The 19,435-nt window shown below is 40.8% G+C and overlaps 1 protein-coding gene and 1 pseudogene across 1 annotated transcript in view; one reads left to right on the top strand and one right to left on the bottom strand.

The window, feature by feature from the left end:
• LOC103785155 (putative inactive cytochrome P450 family member 4Z2) overlaps positions 1 to 14,305 on the bottom strand; it is a 58,111-nt gene extending 43,806 nt beyond the window's left edge. The window contains exons 1-3 of the mRNA XM_057298965.2: positions 14,088 to 14,305; positions 12,682 to 12,823; positions 412 to 456 (exon numbers count right to left, since the gene is read on the bottom strand). Of these exons, the coding sequence (XP_057154948.2) occupies positions 412 to 456; positions 12,682 to 12,823; positions 14,088 to 14,237 (337 nt within the window). The 5' untranslated portion in view covers positions 14,238 to 14,305. The remainder of the gene's footprint in view (positions 1 to 411; positions 457 to 12,681; positions 12,824 to 14,087) is intronic.
• LOC103785153 (tubulin alpha chain-like) lies at positions 5,385 to 6,027 on the top strand (annotated as a pseudogene).
• Positions 14,306 to 19,435: the final 5,130 nt, after the last annotated feature.

Below are 19,435 nucleotides of genomic sequence, written 5' to 3'. Positions count from 1 at the left end.
CCACCAGGCTCAGATGAGAAAGGATCAGACACACATATGATATGGTTTGGCTCTGTGCCTCCACCTGAATCTTATGTCAAATTGTAATCCTCAGTGTTGGAGGAGAGGCCTGGTGGAAGGTGACTGAGTCATGGGGGTGGATTTTCCCCTTACTGTTCTTGTGATAGAATTCTCCCTAGATCTGCTTGTTTAAAAGTGTGTAACACTCCACCCCTACTCCTGGTGGCCACGTGAAGGTGTGCCTGCTTTTCCTTTTCCTTCCACCACAACTGTAAGTTTCCTGCAGCCTCCCAAGAAGCAGAACCCTGTACAGCCAATAGAACCATGAGTTGGTTAAACCTCTTTTCATTATAAGTTACCCAGTCTCAGGTATGTCTTTATAGCAGAATGAGAATGGACTAATACACATACCAACCCAGGATTCAAGGATTTTGTGGCTAACAACACTTTTGGGATCTGTAAAACAGAACAAAGGAGGCAAAAGATGGCATTAAGTGAAAATCACGAGTTAAAATGAGAGGAAATTTTTGTATGTTTCCATATTCCTTGTGGGTAACACAAATAGCTAGTGTGCAAGGTGGTTGGAGGCTAGTTCTTCAGTCCCGAGAGTCCCAGGGAAGCCACAGAATTAGAATGAGAACTTGTTTATTCATTCTCCACAGCACTTGGTGCTACAAGGTCAATAGCAGTGGAAAACAGAGCATAATTTCCTTTGTATAATTTTCAGAGTATAATTTTCTTTCAAGATAAGTTGAAAAAATACATTTGTTTTTGTTGGGGAACTCTGACAACATTTTAAAGCTCCAGTTCCTTTTCACATAGACATGTACAGCTAGACACAGGAACATGACTTTGAGATAAATTGTAGATTTTACCCTTGTTGGATTTGTTTGAGAAAGATGTATATAAATGAATCAGAAGAAAAGATAGGGGAGATAACCTTGGTTTTACAGTTTTGGGAAAACAAGAATTAGGGTCTTTATTCATTCCATCAACATCTTTATGTGGGATAAAGACAGGGAAATAAAAATGGGGGAGAAAACATATGAACATCTAGGAAAAGAGAGGATTGTTAACATGAGATTCACTTTCTGCAAAAGTCCAGGTGAAATGAACCTATAAAATACCTTGAGTTCTAAGGGTAAGAAGATATCTTATGGCATTCACTCTCTCAGTCCCTAGTGTATTCTCTCTCTCTCTCTCTCTCTCTGTCCATAGACTTCAGTATAAAACCACTGCCCTCTAGACATTTCCCTTTGTGTACCACACAGACACCTCTGGACCCCAGCAAATCCAAACCTGATCTATCCCTTCACTACCAGATAGCCTCCTCTTCCTCTATCCACTTAAAGGCACAACTGTATTCCCTATTTTCCCTACCAAAAGTTGGGACCCCTTCTTAACTAATTCCACTTTCTCATCCTCCTAATCTACTTGTTGGAAGATCATTCTGGCATTTCTTCAGAAATGGGTAAAAGAGATTGATAGAATTGTTAAGGATGTTTCCAAAACTATTTTGGAAAGAATGTATGTATGTCTACATTTAAGGCTAATAAGCATGAGCCTTTCTACTCTAGACATTCCAGGGTCCTAAAAAATAATGTCCAGGAGTGACATCAGCAAAAATGGTGGATTAGGAACTGTCCAGGGCCATCCCTTCCCAAAGCAAAAACAAAAATTATCTGGCAACTTATAGTCAACTTTAGCAGATTTCTGGAAGACAGTTAATTGTTTACAGCAACCAGGTGCACACTTAATCAGAAGAAAGGCCACTGAAAAAGGATAGAAAAGATTGGTGGCATTGCAATTTAGCCTTGCCCCACATCCCTCTCCAGTACCATGGCAATCTTGAAGATGGCAGCCTGCATTCTCAGTGGGTTCTGATTCCTGGATCCTAGAGAAAGCAGAGTGGTCCTTGTTCTCAAGGAATTTTGTTTGTTTTGACTTCTGTGTGGGTTTTCTGAAGGACAGGGGCTTTCCTATGTTTTACCTAACTCAGAATTCTCTCAGGGCAGGGAAGTGTTCCTCAAAAACATTGAGAGGCAAAAGAACTAGCACTGATTCCTGGGACAAAAAAGAACAATTGAGGCAATAATAAACACACCAAAATCTAGAAGGAAAAGCTGGGAATGAGAATTTTTTTTTTGGAATCAATGCTTTAAAAAGTTCTCACATATAACAGGGAACCTACACATACCCAGGGTAGGATGCATGCTTGGAAAAGACCTGATAAGACCACAGGCTTTCAACTTTGACTAGTCCTTACACAAAGTGCAAGAAGAAAGAGAAAGCTAAGGCAAACTTGTAAATGCCCTGATTAAATATTAGAGGTGTGCCCCAACACAGAACCAACCAGGAAAGACCTGGAGAGTATTTTTATTTTCTTTCCTACCTTTTTTTCTTTTATTCCTTTTTTTCTTACATAACATTTAAAATGTTCAGTTTTAAACAAAAAAATTACAAATCATGTAAAAGAAACAAGGAAGTATGGCCTATGCACAGGAAAAAGAAATGAAAAGAAAATGTTATTGAGGAAGCATAGACGTTGGACTTATTAGACAACTTTAAATCAACTGTCTTCAATATGCTCAAAGACCTACAATAAACCATGGCCAAAGATGAAACAAAACCAAAATACTCATGTATGAACAAATAGAGAATATTAACAAAGACATATAAGTTGTAAACACAAACAAATAAAGTTCTAGAACTGGAGTATACAGTAACTGAAATAAAAAGTTCATAAGGTTTCAACAGTTGATTTGAGCAGGCAGAGAAAAAATTATCAAAGTTGGAGATAGGTCAATTGAGATTGTTGAATCTGAGGAGCAGAAATAGAAAACAGAATGAAAAAATGAATGGTCCTAAGAGACCTGTGGGACACCATCAAGCATACTAACGTATGCATAATTGGAGTCCCAGAAGAGCAAAGAGAGAAAACTAAGTTGAAGAAATAATGGTTGAAAATTTCCAATAGGTTTAAGGTATTAATTTTAATCCCATGTTAATCACTATGAAAATAACTGAAAATATACAGAAAAGGAAATGAGAAGAGTAACATAAAAATGTTACCATACCAAAAAGCAAAAATCAATTAAACACCAAAGTAGGCAGTAACGGAGGAAGTGAGGAACATAAAATATATATGACAGGCTGAGCACAGTGGGTCACACCTGTAGTCTCAGCACTTTGGGAGACTGAGGGGGAAGCATTGTTTGAAGCCAGGAGTTTGAGACCAGCCTGGACAACATAGTGAGACCCTTGTCTATACAAAAGAAACAATTAGCCAAGCATAGTGGTGCAGGCCTATAGTTCCAACTGCTCAGGAGGCTGAAGTGGGAGGATTACTTGAGCCCAGGAGCTAGAGGATGCAGTGAGCTATGATGACACCACTGCACCCTACCCTAGGTGACAGAGCAAGACCCTGTCTCTAAAAAAAAAAAAAAAGACATATAAAAAACAAACAGTGAAATGTTAGAAATAAGTCCTTCCTTATCAGTAATTATTTTAAATGTAAATGGATTAAACTTCAATTAAAAGGCAGAGACTGGCAGAATGGACTAAAAAAATGGCATCCATTAATATGCTGCTTACAAGAGACTCACTTTAGATCAGAAGAAACAAAGAGGTTAAAAGTAAAAGGGTAGAAAAGGTATTCTATGCAAACAGTAAGGAAAAGAGAGCTGGGTGATTATCAGTTAACTATACTTTATTGTGACACAAAGAAAGACATTATATATTGTTAAGGGGTCAATCCATCAAGAAGATATAACAGTTATAATATATAAATGTATACCTAACAATAGAACCCCACAGTATATGAGGCAAAAGCTGACAGCATTGAAGGGAGAAATAGACAGTTCTAAAATTATAATTGGAGAATTCACTACATCCCTTTCAATAATGGACAGAACAATGATACAAAAAATTAATAAGGAAATAGAGAACTTGAACAACACTATAATTATGCCAAACAGACATGTTCTAAAAGCTCCACCTAACAACAGCAGATTACATGTTCTTCTCAAGTACACATGGGTCATTCTTTAGCATAGATCGTATGGTAAGTCACAAAAAGAGTCTCAATAAATTTAAAAAGATTGAAATCATACAAAAATACCTCTCCATAGAATAAAACTAGAAATCAATATCAGAAGTAAAACGGGAAAATTCACAAAACATGAATATTAAACAAGACATTCTTAAACAACCAAAGGGACAAGGAATAAATCATAAAAGACATTAGAAAATATTTTGAGGCAAATGAAAATGAAAACAACATACCCAATGTTATGGGATTCAGCAAAAGCAGTGCTTAATGAGATTTTTATAGCTTAAATGTCTTCATTAAAAAATAAATTCCTTAGATCAATAACCTAACTGTACACTTTAATGAACTGGAAAAAGAAGGGCAAATGAAACCCAAAGCTACTGAAGGAAGGAAATCATAAAGATTAGAGCTGAGGTAAATAAAATAAAAACAGGAAAAACAATAGAAAAAAATTAACAAACAAAAAGTTATTTCTTTGAGAAGATTAACAAAATTGACAAAACTTTAATTAGATGAACTATGAAGAAAAGTGAGAAGAATCAAGTTACTACAATCAGAAGTGAAAGTGGGAACATTACTATCAACTTATTATTACAGCTAATAAAAGGATTATAAGAGGACACTATGGACTACTCCCTTGGACTCCGTGGTGGTCTGTTAGTGGGAGATCCTTGTTGCTGTCCCTTCGTCTCCTTCAGCCTTGCAGAACCTTACAAGTCCCTGTCATATGTGAGTGCATCTCCATGTTGGCTAGGCTGATGTCCAGATTGGCAGTTCCTGCTAGGATCTCTACTGCCTGGAACATGGCCTCTAGCCTGATGGCAAGGCCAAGAGACAAGACTATTGTGGGAGGAAATAACTCCTTCAATACCTTCTTCAGTGAGACAGGTGCTGCCAACCATGTGACTAGGGCAGTGTTTGTAGATGTTGAACCCAGAGTCATTGACAAAGTTCACACTGGCACCTACTGCCAGCTCTTCCACCCTGGGCAGCTCATCACAAGCAAGGAAGATGCTGCCTATAACTATACTTGAGGGCACTATTGCATAGGCAAGGGGATTATATTGACCTCATCTTGGACTGAATTTGCAAGCTGGTTGACTAGTGCACAGGTCTTCAGAACTTCTTGGTTTTTTACTGCTTTGGTGAGGGGACTTGTTCTGGGTTCACTTCTCTGCTGGTGGAATGTTCTTTCTGTTGTTTATGGCAAGAAGTCCAAGTTGGAGTTCTCCGCATACCCAACCCCCCATATTTCCACAGCTATAGTTGTATAACTCTATCTTCATTTCCCATACCACCCTGTAGCACTCTGATTGTGCCTTCATGGTAGACAATGAGGCCATCTGTGACATCTGTGGAGAAACCTCAATATTGAATGCCCAACCTATACTAGCCTTAACTGCCTTATTAGCCAGATTGTGTCCTCCATCATTGCTTCCCTCAGATTTGATGGAGCCCTGAAAGTTAATCTGACAGAAGTCTAGACCAAAATGGTGCCCTGTCTCTGCATCCACTTCCCTCTGGCCACATATTCCCCCATCATCTCTACTGAGAAAGCCTATCACGAACAGCTTGCTGTAGCAGAGATCACCAGTGCTTGCTTTTAGCCAGCCAACCAGATAGTGAAATATGACTCTTGCCATGGTAAATACATGGCTTGCTGCCTGTTGTACCATGGGGACATGGTCCCTAAAGATGTCAATGCTGCCATCACCACCATCAAGACCAAGCCTACCATCCAGTTTGTGGATTGGCATCCCATTGGCTTTAAGGTTGGTATTAATTACCAGCCCCGCAATGAGGTACCTGGTGGAGACCTGGTCAAGGTATAGAGACCTGTGTGCATGCTGAGCAACACCACAGCAGTTGCTGAGGCCTGGGCTTGCCTGGACCACAAGTTTGACCTGATGTATGATAAGCCTGCCAAAGCTGGAGAACTCATACACCTTGATTTCAAACTTACTGCAAAGCTATAGTCACCAAAACAATGTGGTACTGCCATTAAGTGTAGATATCAGAGTCCAAAAATAAACCCATACATCTGTTGTCAATTCATTTTCAACAAGGATGCAAAGGTGGTGATTGTGGCAGAGTGCCATGTGACATGAGAGAGCCACAGACTGCTTGAAATTTTTCGGAAGCATGAAGAGAGGTGTGAGGCATTGTATAACTGAGTGAGCCATCTAGGTAGCTGGGAGAGTGAGGCAAAGGCCAGCCTTATATGCCAACGGGCAGTTGAGGAAAGCCCAGTGGGGGAATCCTACACACATCTTGCCACGGCCAAGAAGCAGCTCTGCAATTCCACGGAATTCCGACACTAGGGACCAGATGGAGAACTGGTGTCCACTTGCCAGAGCCTCCACCTGGCACTGGCCATTCCCAGAGGACAGGCATCGTTAGTGGGCAAATCATCTATTGTGAACACCCACCTCTGTGCAACACTGGCATTAAGCCAATTGTAAGCAAACCACCTCTCCATCCCCAACCCATGGTATGTTTACAGTTAAGTGGTAGTCCTAGGGGTTTGAGGTAAGTAAATGTGATGCAAGGATCAGAAAAAATTTGCGATGTAGGGAGAGAAGATTGCTTGGAAATGGATCGGAGAATCCTCTACAACAGCCCCAATAGAGTCAATGTTCACAGTGGTGGTAAGTGGTAGTGGCATTAAGTGTAGATATCAGAGTCCAAAAATAAACCCATACATCTGTTGTCAATTCATTTTCAACAAGGATGCAAACACCATTCAATGGGGAGAATGGTCTCTTCAAGAAATGGTGCTGGGAAAACTAAATACTTATGGGCACAATAATTAAGTGTACCTTTATCTCACTCTATATACAAAAATGAACTAAAAGTGTACCAAAGGGGGAAAAAAAACAATGAAATCACGTCATTGCAGCAACATGGATGCAGGTGCAGGACATTATCCTAAGTGAATTAATGTAGGAACAGAAAACCAGATACTTCATGATCTCACTTTTAAGTAGGAGTTAAACATTCAGTACTCATGGACATAAAGATGGCAACAATAGACACTCTGGACTACTGGGGTGGGGGAGGAAGGAAAGGGGGCAAGGATTGAAAAACTAATTGTTGGGTACTGTGCTCAGCACCTGGGTGATGGCATCATTTATACCCCAAACTTCACAGTATCATGCAGTATACCCAGGTAAGAAGCCTGCACATGTACCTCTTGAATCTAAAATAAAAGATAAATAAATAAATAAACAAATGCCCCTACTTTAGGCTTCTTTCACCCAAAAAAAGGACTAAAGACCTATGTACAAGAGTCAAAACTATAAAACTCTTAGAAGAAAAAATAGGGGAGGGTCTTCATGAATTTGGACTGGGCAATGGTTTCTTAAAAATGATAGTAAAAGCACAGGCCACAAAAGGAAAAATAAATCAGTTAGATTTCATAAAAATGAAAAGCTTTTGTGTATCAAGGGCCACTAAAAGGGTTAAAAGACAAACCACAAAATAATAGAAAATGTTTGCAAATCATATATCTGATTAAAAAACTTGTGTACTATATATATTTAAAAACTATTACAACTGAACAATAAAAAGACAGCCCAATTAATCATGGGCAAAGGACTTGAATGGACATCTCCAAAGATAAACAATGGGCCAGCAAACAAATAAGATGATATTCAGCATCAATGGGCAAACAATAAGATGATATTCAGTCATTAGGGAAATGCAAATTAAAATAAAATTGGTCTTGGCCTTGTGCATTGGCTCATGCCTGTAATCTCAGCACTTTGGGAGGCTGAGGCGGGTGGATTACTTGTCAGTAGTTTGAGACCAGCCTGGCCAACATGGTGAAACCCCATCTCTACTAAAAATACAAAATTAGTCAGGTTTGGTAGTGCACGCCTGTAGTCCCAGCTACCTGGGAGACTGAGGCAGGAGAATCACTTGAACCCAGGAGGCACAGGTTGCTTTTAGTGGCCCTTGACACACAAAAGCTTTTCATTTTTATGAAATCAGCATTATGCATAATAGCCAAAAGTTGAAACAATTCAAAGGTCTATTAACAGATGAATGGATAAACAAAATGTGGTATATTCATACAGTAGAATATAATTCATGAAAAGAAACAATGCTACAAAATGTATGAATCTTGAAAACATTATGCTAAGTGAAAAAAGCAAAATGCAAGGGGTCACATATTGTGTGATTCCATTTATATGAAAAATCCAGAATAAGTAAATTCATAGAGACAAAAATGCAGATCAGTAGTTGCCAGTGACTGGGGCAAGGGAGGAATGGGGAATAACTGCTTGAAATGGGTATGAGGTTTCTGTCTGGACTGATGAAAAATTCTGGAACTAGACAGAGATGATAGGTGGATAGCATTGTGAATATACTTAGTGTCCCTGAATTGGATCTTTAAAACGGTTAAATGGCAAACCTTATGTGTATTTTGCCACACACACATAAAAGACAATGCCTATTTCTAGGGGTGAGGAAGAGCATTTTTGGCAATAGCCCCTATATATGGTCAGGATCTTGTCGTGTCTGAATTCCTCAAATGTAACACAGACCCTGGTGTGCACAGTACTAACCTGAGTTGCTCTCCATTGCCCCTATAGGACTTAGGGAGATAGTGGGGCCGATGTTAATGTGAAGCTCATGATACCTATTATGCCATGAGTAATAAACAGTCTAAATCCATTCAGGCCCGCTGGCTTTTTGCTGACTGAATTTATGAATGTGCAGTGAACCAGCTAAGTATCTTAGGGACTGCTTGACAGCTTGATACCCCCATGTCAAAAATATTGGTACATTCATTAGTATCTCTTGAATTCATACAATTATTTCCATCTCCACCCCTCTACCTTTGTCCAGGCCTCCATCATCTCTCCCTTGGACAGTGCAGCAGGATAAGGTGGATTCCTTGTCTCCAGCCTTGATTCCCTCCAGCCATTCATCATACAGCTGTCTGAGTGATGTTTCAAAACACACAGATATTCACAGTACTTCTCTCCTTTGATGCTCACCATTACTCAGCCTACAAAGTTCTGAATGACTGGGCCCATGTCTACCAGCCTCTTCTCTTGCTCTGTCTCCTTCTCCATATCTGGGACAATTTGGCCATCAAAAAAGATAATGATGGTAATGAAATTCAATACACTGATTTCTTAACAATCCATGAATCCTTACTGGTATGCAGAAAGACAGAGAAACAGAGGGACAGAAAGTGAGACAATGAGAGAAAGGCAGATGGCGTTGGGGAGAGGAGGAAAGTTCCTCATTATAGATAGGGAAAGCCGAAAAATGGAGAAGAAATAGAAAATCCCTATTTTTTAACCTCTATTAACTCAGATAAAACTTATGCATAAAAAGTTGTTTGGTTCTGTCTATCTATCTATCTGTCTATCTATCTATCTATCCATCCATCCATCTATGAGCAAATGCAGACTTTATACCATATAAAAATTTAACACTAAGTGAATCAAAGAACTGAATGTGAGAGCTACAACTATAAAACTCTTAGAAGAAAACATAAGGAAAACTTCATGACATAGGAGTTGGCAATAATTTTTTGGATATGATGCCAAAAGCACAGGCAGTGAAAGAAAAAATAGATAAACTGGACTTGATAAAATAAAAAATTTTGCTCACCAAAGAACACTATCAACAGAGTAAAAAAGACATCAACAGAATGGGAGAAGATATTTACAAATCATATATCTGATAAGGATTAATATCCAGAAGATATAAAGAACTCCTGCAACTCAACAACAAAAGAAACCAAAGAACCAATTGAAAAAGGTGCAGCAAACTTGAATAGACATTTCCCCGAAGTTGATATATAAGTGGCCAGTAAGCATATGAAAAGATGTTCAACATAATTAATCATTAGAGAAATGCAAATAAAAACCACCATAAGATACCATTTCACATCCATTAGGATAGCCATTATTAGTATTAGTTTAAATAATACAACATAATTTGTATTTTGTTTTTTCTTGAGGTGAAGTCTTGCTCTGTCACCCAGTCTGGAGTGCAGTGGTACTATCTCAGCTCATTGCAACCTCCGCCTCTCAGGTTCAAGCAATTCTCCTGCCTCAGCCTCCCAAGTAGTTGGGACTACAGGCGTGTGTCACCACGCCTGGCTAATTTTTGTATTTTTTTTAGTAGAGACGGGGTCTCACCATGTTGTCCAGGCTGGCCTTGAACTCCTGACCTCAAGTAATCCGCCTGACTTGGCCTCCCAAAGTGCTAGGATTATAGGCTTGAGCCACTGCATCTGGTCTATTTTTTTTTAAATAGAGATGGGATTTTGTCATGTTGCTCAGGTCTTAAACTCCAGGGCTCAAGTGATCTGCCTGCCTTGGCCTCCCAAAATGCTGGGATTACAGGTGTGAGCCATTGCACCCAGCTGGGGTAGCTATTATTATTGTTTTTTAAATCCCCAGAAAATAACAAATGTTGGTGAGAATGTGAAGAAATTGGAACCCTTGTGCATTGCTGGTGGGTATGTGAAATGGTGCAGCCACTGTGGAAAATGCTATCACAGTTCTTCAAAAAATTATATATAGAATTATCATGTGACTCAGTAATTCCACTTTTTGGTATCAACTTGAAATAATTGAAAGGACCCAAACAGATATTTGTACATGCATGTTCATGACAGCATTGTTCACAAAAGCCAACTGATAGAAGTTATCCAAGTGTCCATTGTCAGAGGAATGGATAAACAAAATGTGGTACATACATACAATGGAAATTCAGCCTTAAAAAGAAAGGACGTTTTGATACATGCTACAACGTGGATGAACCTTGAGGACATTATGCTACATGAAATAAGCCAGTTACAAAAGGACAATATTGTATGGTTCTACTTATGGAGGTACCTAGAATAGGGAAATTTAAAAGGACAGAAAGTAGAGTGGTTGTTGCCTGAGGCTGGGGGGAGGGGAAAATGGGGAGTTAGAGTTTAATGTGTACAGAGTTTCAGTTTAGGAAGATGAAAAAGTTCTGAAGATGGATGGCGGTGATAGTTGCACAACAATGTAAATGTATTTAATGCCATTAAACTGTATACTTAAAAGTGATTTAAAATGGTAAATTTTTAGGTTATGTATATTTTACCACAATAAAATGAATGTAATTAAAAGAAAAGCACATATGGGAATATGATATCAATTAATGACACTAGAGAAGGGTACAATGGGTGTTCAAAATTTCTCTTGTAGGGCTGAAAATTTTCAAAATAAAAAGCTGGGGATAAGATGATTTGGGTGGGTCTGGCCAGAAATAATAAGAGCAGGATTCTCAGCTCTCCTTTTTTGGCTACTGTGCTTCTGCAGTGGGACTCAAAAAGAAGTACTGATGTGTGGCAGATAAATAACTTAACATCCCATACTCTGTATATTATTCTGCTCTTTTCTCATGTAACTGTACAGTTATCATACTTCAAGGAATAAAATTATCCTTTTCTCTGAGGAGGAGACAATTTTAGGCACCAGCAGGGAATACAAACCAAAGAAAAAGAAAACAAAACAGTAAGAGAAAAAAAGCAAGAGAGGGAGAGAAATTCTTGGCTTCTCTGGGAAGGAGCTAAGGTTGTGAGTTGAAGACAATGGGGACTGAAGAAAATATGAACAGGAAGGATGGCTTTCCCTGTATGGCCTGCCCAGATGCCCTTACAACCAACCACAAAAAAAGAAAAACAGCCAAAAACTAAGGCTCCCTCCTCAAGGGAGTGAACGCACTGAAGAGAGAATTTGTAGATAAAGAAGAGAAAATAACTCCAAAGGAGAAACAATCACTTTCCTCTTTCATCCCTTTTGGGCAAAGATCCAAAGGTGTGAACAGAGCATAAAGGGGAGCAGAGTAAAGTTTGAAACTGGATACCCAGACATTTCTTGCACCATTACCAGGAAGAAAGCTGAGATGGTGATTCTGGCAGAGTGCCCTGTGAAATGAGAGAGCCATAGGCTGCTTGAAATTTTGCAGAAGCACCAAGAGTGGTATGGAGGCATTTTATAACTGAGTGACTCATGTAGGTAGCTGGGAGAGTGAGGCAAAGGCCAGCCTTATATGCCAACAGGCAGTTGAGGAAAGCCCAGTGGGGGAATCCTACACACATCTTGCCACAGCCAAGAAGCAGCTCTGCAATTCCACGGAATTCCGACACTAGGGACCAGATGGAGAACTGGTGTCCACTTGCCAGAGCCTCCACCTGGCACTGGCCATTCCCAGAGGACAGGCATCATTAGTAGGCAAAGCATCTATGGGGAACACTCATCTCTGTGCAGCACTGGTGTTAAGCCAATTGTAAGCAAACCACCACTGCATGCCCAACCCACTGTATGTTTACAGTGGTGGTAAGTGGTAGTCCTGGGGGTCTGAGGTAAGTAAATGTGATGGAAGCATCAGAAAAAATTTGCGATGTAGGGAGAGAAGATTGCTTGGAAATGGATCAGAGAATCCTCTACAACAGCCCTCAATAGAGTCCTGACTATGATGTTGAGGAGGACATGGAATCTTCCCTTCAACATATCAAATGATGGATTTCCCTTAAAAATGCTTCAACCTGTCCTTCCCTAGTGCCACAGACATCCTGAGACCCTCTTTTTTGCTGCTGTGTACTGTGAGCCCCTCTTGGTTTTTACCTTGTCTTTTCAGGAGAATCTTGACATAGTCTGGGTCATGGATATTGAAGAACATCGTAAAGGGTCCAACCCACAAGGGAACGGCACATGGGTATTTTTCCATCAGCTCAGGATACACCTCAAACTCTTTTACTGGGTAAAACTGTCATAAGATAAGTCATGACTGGTTAGTAAAGGTTGTCACCCCAGGAGGATCCCTTTCCCTCAGATGGACCATGTGCTAAATTGAGGGTCTGTGGACACCACCCCATCAGACAGGTTCACATCTGCTGAAGGCAAGTTTTGTTCTCCATGTGACTCCAGCACCTCCACGGAATCTTCCTGGCCCAGGGCAAGTGCTCAGGACCTGTTGCTGAGTGATTGGTCTTCTCACTCCAGTATCAACTTTGGACATTTAAGTTCAAATCCCAATTCTGACACTTTTTAATTATCTACATCATTAGGGCCATGATTTCCTTACAGAAATATATATTAGGAAAACCAAATATATTTCACAAAGCTGCCATGAAAATTAGGTGAAATTATAAACATAAAATTCCTGGCACAAGGTAAACCGTTAGTAACCACTGATTCCCTACCTCATCTTTGCTCTGGATATACCCACTCATGCTTTATCTGTCTCCAAAGCAGCGAAGTCTCACATGCCTTTTTTTTTTTTTTTGAGGTGGAGTCTTGCTCTGTCTCCCAGGCTGGAGTGCAGTGGTGCTATCTTGGCTCACTGCAAGCTCCACCTCCTGGGTTCACACCATTCTCCTGTCTCAGCCTCCCGAGTAGCTGGGAGTACAGGCGCCCGCCACCACACCCGACTAATTTTTTGTATTTTTAGTGGAGACGGGGTTTCACCGTGTTAGCCAGGATGGTGTTGATCTCCTGACCTCATGATCTGCCTGCTTCAGCCTCCCAAAGTGCTGGGATTACAGGCGTGAGCCACCATGCCTGGCCTCTCACATGCCTTTTACTCCTTTGTGGTTGCTGCTCATCTTTCAACTTTCCTTTCTAATTTGTCAAATGTTTTCCTATTTCCAGCCTCATTAGAAGCTGTAGCATCTTTGCATGTTTCCTGTTAACAATTGGCTTGGTCTATTTCTCTGTAGAACACCCAGAGTCCTGAAAGTAGTAAAGACCTTGGCCTTGAATCAGGAGACCAGGGTTCAAGTTTCATTTCTGTCATTTATGAGATGGGTAGCACAGGAAAGTTGCATCTCTATTTTAGGCTTCAGTTTTCTTACCTGTAAAATAGGAATAACAATATGTTTCCTCCCCTATCATAGAATTTTTGTAAATATCAAATGAGATTGGTGTGAAAGCATTTTGCATATTACATAATGCCCCACTAATATGTGCTGTTTTTTTTAATACCTCATCTTTCTGTTCCTTAACCTCCCCAACTAATTTTCCCCTCTTACCTCCTTGTGGCCATAGAACCAGTGCACAGGGGGTGCAGGAAACAGGTGCATGGCTCTGATCGTCCATCTCCTCCTCTGGTACAACCTGATTACCTGAAACAGCAGCAGAGACATGCAGAGGAGGATCAGCAGCAAGAAGGGTTGAGCCATGAGTTCCCGAAGCCAGGAGGGCTCCCTTCTTCTCAGAGGTCCTGAGCTCTGGAAAGCCTGAGAGAACTGGGCCAGGGAGAATGCAGGTCTCTCATAAACCCAAAGGAGATGCCCCCTGGGCAACACTGGGCTTTCAAAATACCATTTTAAGAGAGGGTACATAAGGAAGAGGAAGCTAATTAAGTCTGCAGGGTGAAAACTGCTGAGATGTTGCCCAGCAGTTCCAGATTCCAGAAGAACTAGATTTTCAGATAGGAGCCATGTGCATGACAGCTCATACCTGTTGCGGGAAGTCAGGGACCCTGAACAGAGGGACTGGCTGGAGCTGAGGCAGAAGAACATAAATTGTGGAGATTTCATGGATATTTATCATTTCCCAAAATTAATACTTTTATAATTTCTTATGCCTGTCTTTACTGCAGTCTCTGAACATAAATTGTGAAGATTTCATGGACATTTATCACTTCCCCAATTAATACTCTTATAATTTCTTATGCCTGTCTTTAACCTCTTAATCCTGTTATCTTCATAAGCTGAGAATGTACATCACCTCAGGACCCTCTGATGATTGTGTTAACTGTACAAATTGTACAACATGTGTGTTTGAACAATATGAAATCAGCGCATCCTGAAAAAGAACAGAATAATGGTGATTTTCAGGGAACAAGGGAAGATAGCCCTAAGGTCTGACTGCCTGCGGGGTTGGGCAGAATAAAGCCATATTTTTCTTCTTGCAGAGAGCCTATAGATGGACATGTGAGTAGGAGAAATATCACTGAATTCTTTTCCCAGCAAGGAATATTAATAATTGATAACCCTGGGGAAGGAATGCATTCCTGGGGGTAGGTCTATAAACGACCACTCTGGGAGGGTCTGCCTTATGCGGTTGAGATAAGGACTGAAATATGCCCTGGTCTCCTGCAGTACCCTCAGGCTTATAGGATTGGGGAATTCCAGCCTGGTAAATTCTAGTCAGACTGGTTGTCTGCTCTCGAATCTTGTTTCTTGTTAAGATGTTTATCAAGACAATGTGTGCACAGTGGGACATAGGCCCTCATCAGTAATTCTAATTTTGCCTTGCCTTGTGACCTTTATTGCCCTTTGAAGCATGTGATCTTTGTGACTTACTCCCTGTTCGTACACCCCCTCCCCTTTTAAAATCCCTAATGAAAACTTGCTGGTTTTGTGGCTTGGGGTCACCATCATGGTCCTACCAATATGTGATGACACTGCCGGAGGCCCAGCTGTAAAATTTCTCTCTTTGTACTCTTTCTCTTTATTTCTCAGACTGGCCAACACTTAGGGAAAATAGAAATAACCTATGTTGAAATACTGGGGGCTGGTTCCCCTGATATCTAGTGTGCCAACATGGTTTTTCTTTTTCCTAAGTGCATGTGGGAACCCGATTCCCTTTGGTAGGTGCAGAGAAACGTTCATTGGTTCAGTCCACAGAAACACTTGTTCGGCTCCGTGATGATTGGTGAGTCTGTCTGTGTATTGTCTGGGTTAACTATGGGTCACATGGAGCCTAAACATTATGCTTATCTCTGCTATATTAAACTCCTGTTAAAACAGGAGGGGGTTCAAGTGTCCATGGAAAATATGGTCACTCCATTCAGGGCAGTGGAAGAACACTGTCCTTGGTTTCCTGAAAAAGGAATCTTAGATGTACAACTATGGTATCATGTTGGTGCAACATTCCAGGAACTGATCCCCACAGGGGGTTATGTTCTCATCCCTGTGTGGGGTGAATGGGCCTTGGCACATGCTGTCCTAATGACATACCTATCCCATTACCCCCTGCAGTTACCACAATTTTCTGAATCTTGTGACTCTCTATCTGTTCCTCAGCCTTCCTCTCCTGCATGGCCTTCGTTATCTGAGCAGCCTCTCCCTTTGCCTACTCCTTCCCCACCTGATGATGTTGAGAATTCAATAGCTAACTCCAGTGGCTTTGGCTTAAGGTCACTCCCTGATGATCTTATTTTTTTTCATGAAGAGCTGGTACTTGTAGCTCCCATGGCCCCAACTCAGACAGCCTGGGACAATATATATGCTAATTCTTCCCTCTTCAAACCTTTGCAGCCTTTGTCTCCAGAGCAACCTAATGGCTCTGGGACCAAACTACAGTTTACCTATAATTCTGCAGGCCCTCCCCCATACGCTTCAGCCGCTCACCCTCCTGTTGTTTTGGTTTCTCAACTGGTCACTTTGCCATCCACTCAGCCTGCTTCTCTGTACCCTTCTTCACACATGGATGCCAGTAATCACCAGTGTACTTCTGCTTCTTCTGCTCCCCCAATGCCCCTTTCTCATGCTCTCATTCCAGTCCAACCTCCTCAACCTTAGTTTCCCTTATCTACACATGCTTTTCCTGTCACTTCTATGCCAACCCCATCTCAGGTGCCTACTCTTGAAACTTCCATGCAATGCTTATTATGCCAAAACAAAGAAACAAGTGGATTAGATGTGTGGGCTTATCCGGTCATGCTAGACCTTCCTAATGCTCAAGGCATCCAAATGCATCATGCACTGCTCAATCTTACCTTTTTAAAAGAATTCAAGGATGCTTGTACTCAGTATGGTCCTACTTCTCCATATGTTAAATTGGTATTTTGTACTGACGTTGTTTTGCTTCCTTTAGACTGGTACCTTTTGGCAAAAGCCGTTCTAACCCCATCTCAGCATTTACAATTCCATACCTGGTGGTCAGAGGAGGCCTGTCTGGAGGCTCAGCTAAATCAGGCTGATGTCATTCTAATTACTCAGGCTCAGCTCACAGGCTCCCATAATTTCTCTGATACTTATGCCCAATTAGGCTTTGATTCTCTTACCATGGAACAAATAACAAAGGTGTGTATGAGCGCTTGGGATAAATTACACTCCCCAGGCCAAGTTCCTGTTTCTTTTACTACTGTTAAACAAGATCACAGTGAATTATACCCTGATTTTTTAGCTAAATTACAAGATGCTGTTGAAAAATCTGTCTCTGATGAGTATGCTCAAGGTATTCTCCTTCCTATGTTAGCTTTTGAGAATATAAATCATGAGTGTAAAATGGCCATGTGTTCCATCCAATGACAAAATTTACCTGATCATGAGGTGTTGCCTGCATATATTAAAGCTTATGAAAGCACTGGATCAGAGACCCACAAAGCTATTCTGTGGGCACGGGCCGTGAAGGACAGCAATCAAACTGGCTCCACTGATTCTTTTCTTGGAGCCTGCTATAATTGCAGTCAACTTGGTCATACTTGAAAAAATTGCACTGTTAAAAACTTAAAAGCGGCCAAGCCAGTTCAACAAACAAGGCCAAATGCTGCTGCTACTGTTTGCTCACGTTGTCGCAAAGGTAAACATTGGGCAAGTACTTGCCACTCTAAGTATGATATAGATGGAAACCCCGTGCCACAGAACCAAGGAAATGGGAAGTGGGGCCAATCCCAGGCCCCAATATCAAATGGGACACCTCAGACTCAGACCAGCATTGTGTTTCCACTTCAAGTGGTCCTAACACAGCCCCCAGCACAAACAAATTTACCTACAACCAACCCAAATGGGTCCCAGCCTCTTCTTCTGTCTCAGTACAATGTTTGCCCACCTCCACAATAGGGGGCAGGGTGGTTGATCTCTGTGGTACCATTCCTCTAAATTTACTACCGAATTCTTTGCCTTTAATTGTCCCCATGGGGGATCACTGGCCCTTTACCTCAAGGTTCAGTGGGCTTGGTGTTAGGTAGGGCATCCACCTCTGCTAAAGGAATCATCATTCATACTGGTCTCATTAATTCTGATTCCCTTGACGAGCTTGGCACTTGTTGGTGTATAGGAACACTAGTGATTTTTGTATGTTTATTTTGTATTCAGAAACTTTACTGACATTGTTTATCAGCTGAAGGAATTTTTGGCAGAGACTATGGGAATTTCTAGACATGGAATCATGTTGTATGCACACAGGAATAGTTTGACTTCCTCTCTTCTTATTTGGATACTGTATTAGTCAGGGTTCTCTAGAGGGACAGAATTAATAGGATAGATGTATACATAAAGGGGAGTTTATTAAGGAGTATTGACCCACATGATCACAGGATGAGGTCTCACAATATGCCGTCTGCAAGTAGAGGCACAAGGAAGCTAGTCTGAGTACCAAAGCTGAAGAACTTGGAGTCCAGTGTTTGAGGGCAGGAAGTGTCACACCCAGGAGAAAGATGTAGGCTGGGAGGCTAAGCCAATCTAGTCTTTTTCACATTCTTCTGCCTGCTTTTATTCTGACCATGCTGGCAGCTGATTAGATTCTGCCCACCCAGATTGAGAATGGGTCTGCCTTTCCCAGTCCACCGACTCAAATTTTAATCTTCTTTGGCAACGCCCTCACAGACACACCCAGGAACAATACTTTGCATCCTTCAATCCAATCAAGTTGACACTCAGTATTAATCATCACAGATGCCTTTTATTTCTTAAAAAACCTTTTTTTTATTTCAATAGGTTTTTTGGGGGAATAGGTGGTGTTTGGTTATGTGAATAAATTCTTTAGTGGTGATTTCTGAGATTTTGGTGCACCCACCACTCAGGTAGTGTGCACTGTACTCAATGTGTAGTCTTTTATCCCTTCACCCCCCATCCTTTCCCCCAAGTCCCCAAAGTCCAATGTATCATTATTGTGCCTTTTTGCATCCTCATAGCTCAGCTCCCAACATGAGTGAGAACATATGATGTTTGATTTTCCATTCCTGAGTTCCTTCACTTAGAATAATAGTCTCCAATTCCATCCAGGTTGCTGCAAGTGCCATTATTTTGTTCCTTCTATGGCTGAATAGTATTCCATAGTGTGTGTGTGTGTGTGTGTGTGTATATATATAATCTATCCTATTAATATATGTGTGTGTATATATATATCACATGGTATATATACACACATACATTATATACATATATATCACATGGTATATATACACACACACATACATTATATATACACACATATATATACGTATATATCACACGGTATATGCATACACACACACACAAACACCACATTTTCTTTATCCACTTGTTGACTGATGGGCATTTGGCTGATTCCATAGTTTTGCAATTGCAAATTGTACTGCTATAAACAGACATGTGCAAGTATCTTTTTTGTATCATGACTTCTTTTCCTCTGGGTAGATACTTAGTAGTGGGATTGCGGGATCAAA

This window comes from Pan paniscus, chromosome 1, assembly GCF_029289425.2.
Source record: "Pan paniscus chromosome 1, NHGRI_mPanPan1-v2.0_pri, whole genome shotgun sequence".
Taxonomy (NCBI): Eukaryota; Metazoa; Chordata; class Mammalia; order Primates; family Hominidae; genus Pan; species Pan paniscus.
Note: the sequence above shows the minus strand (reverse complement) of the source record. Positions and strands in the feature narration are given on the sequence as shown.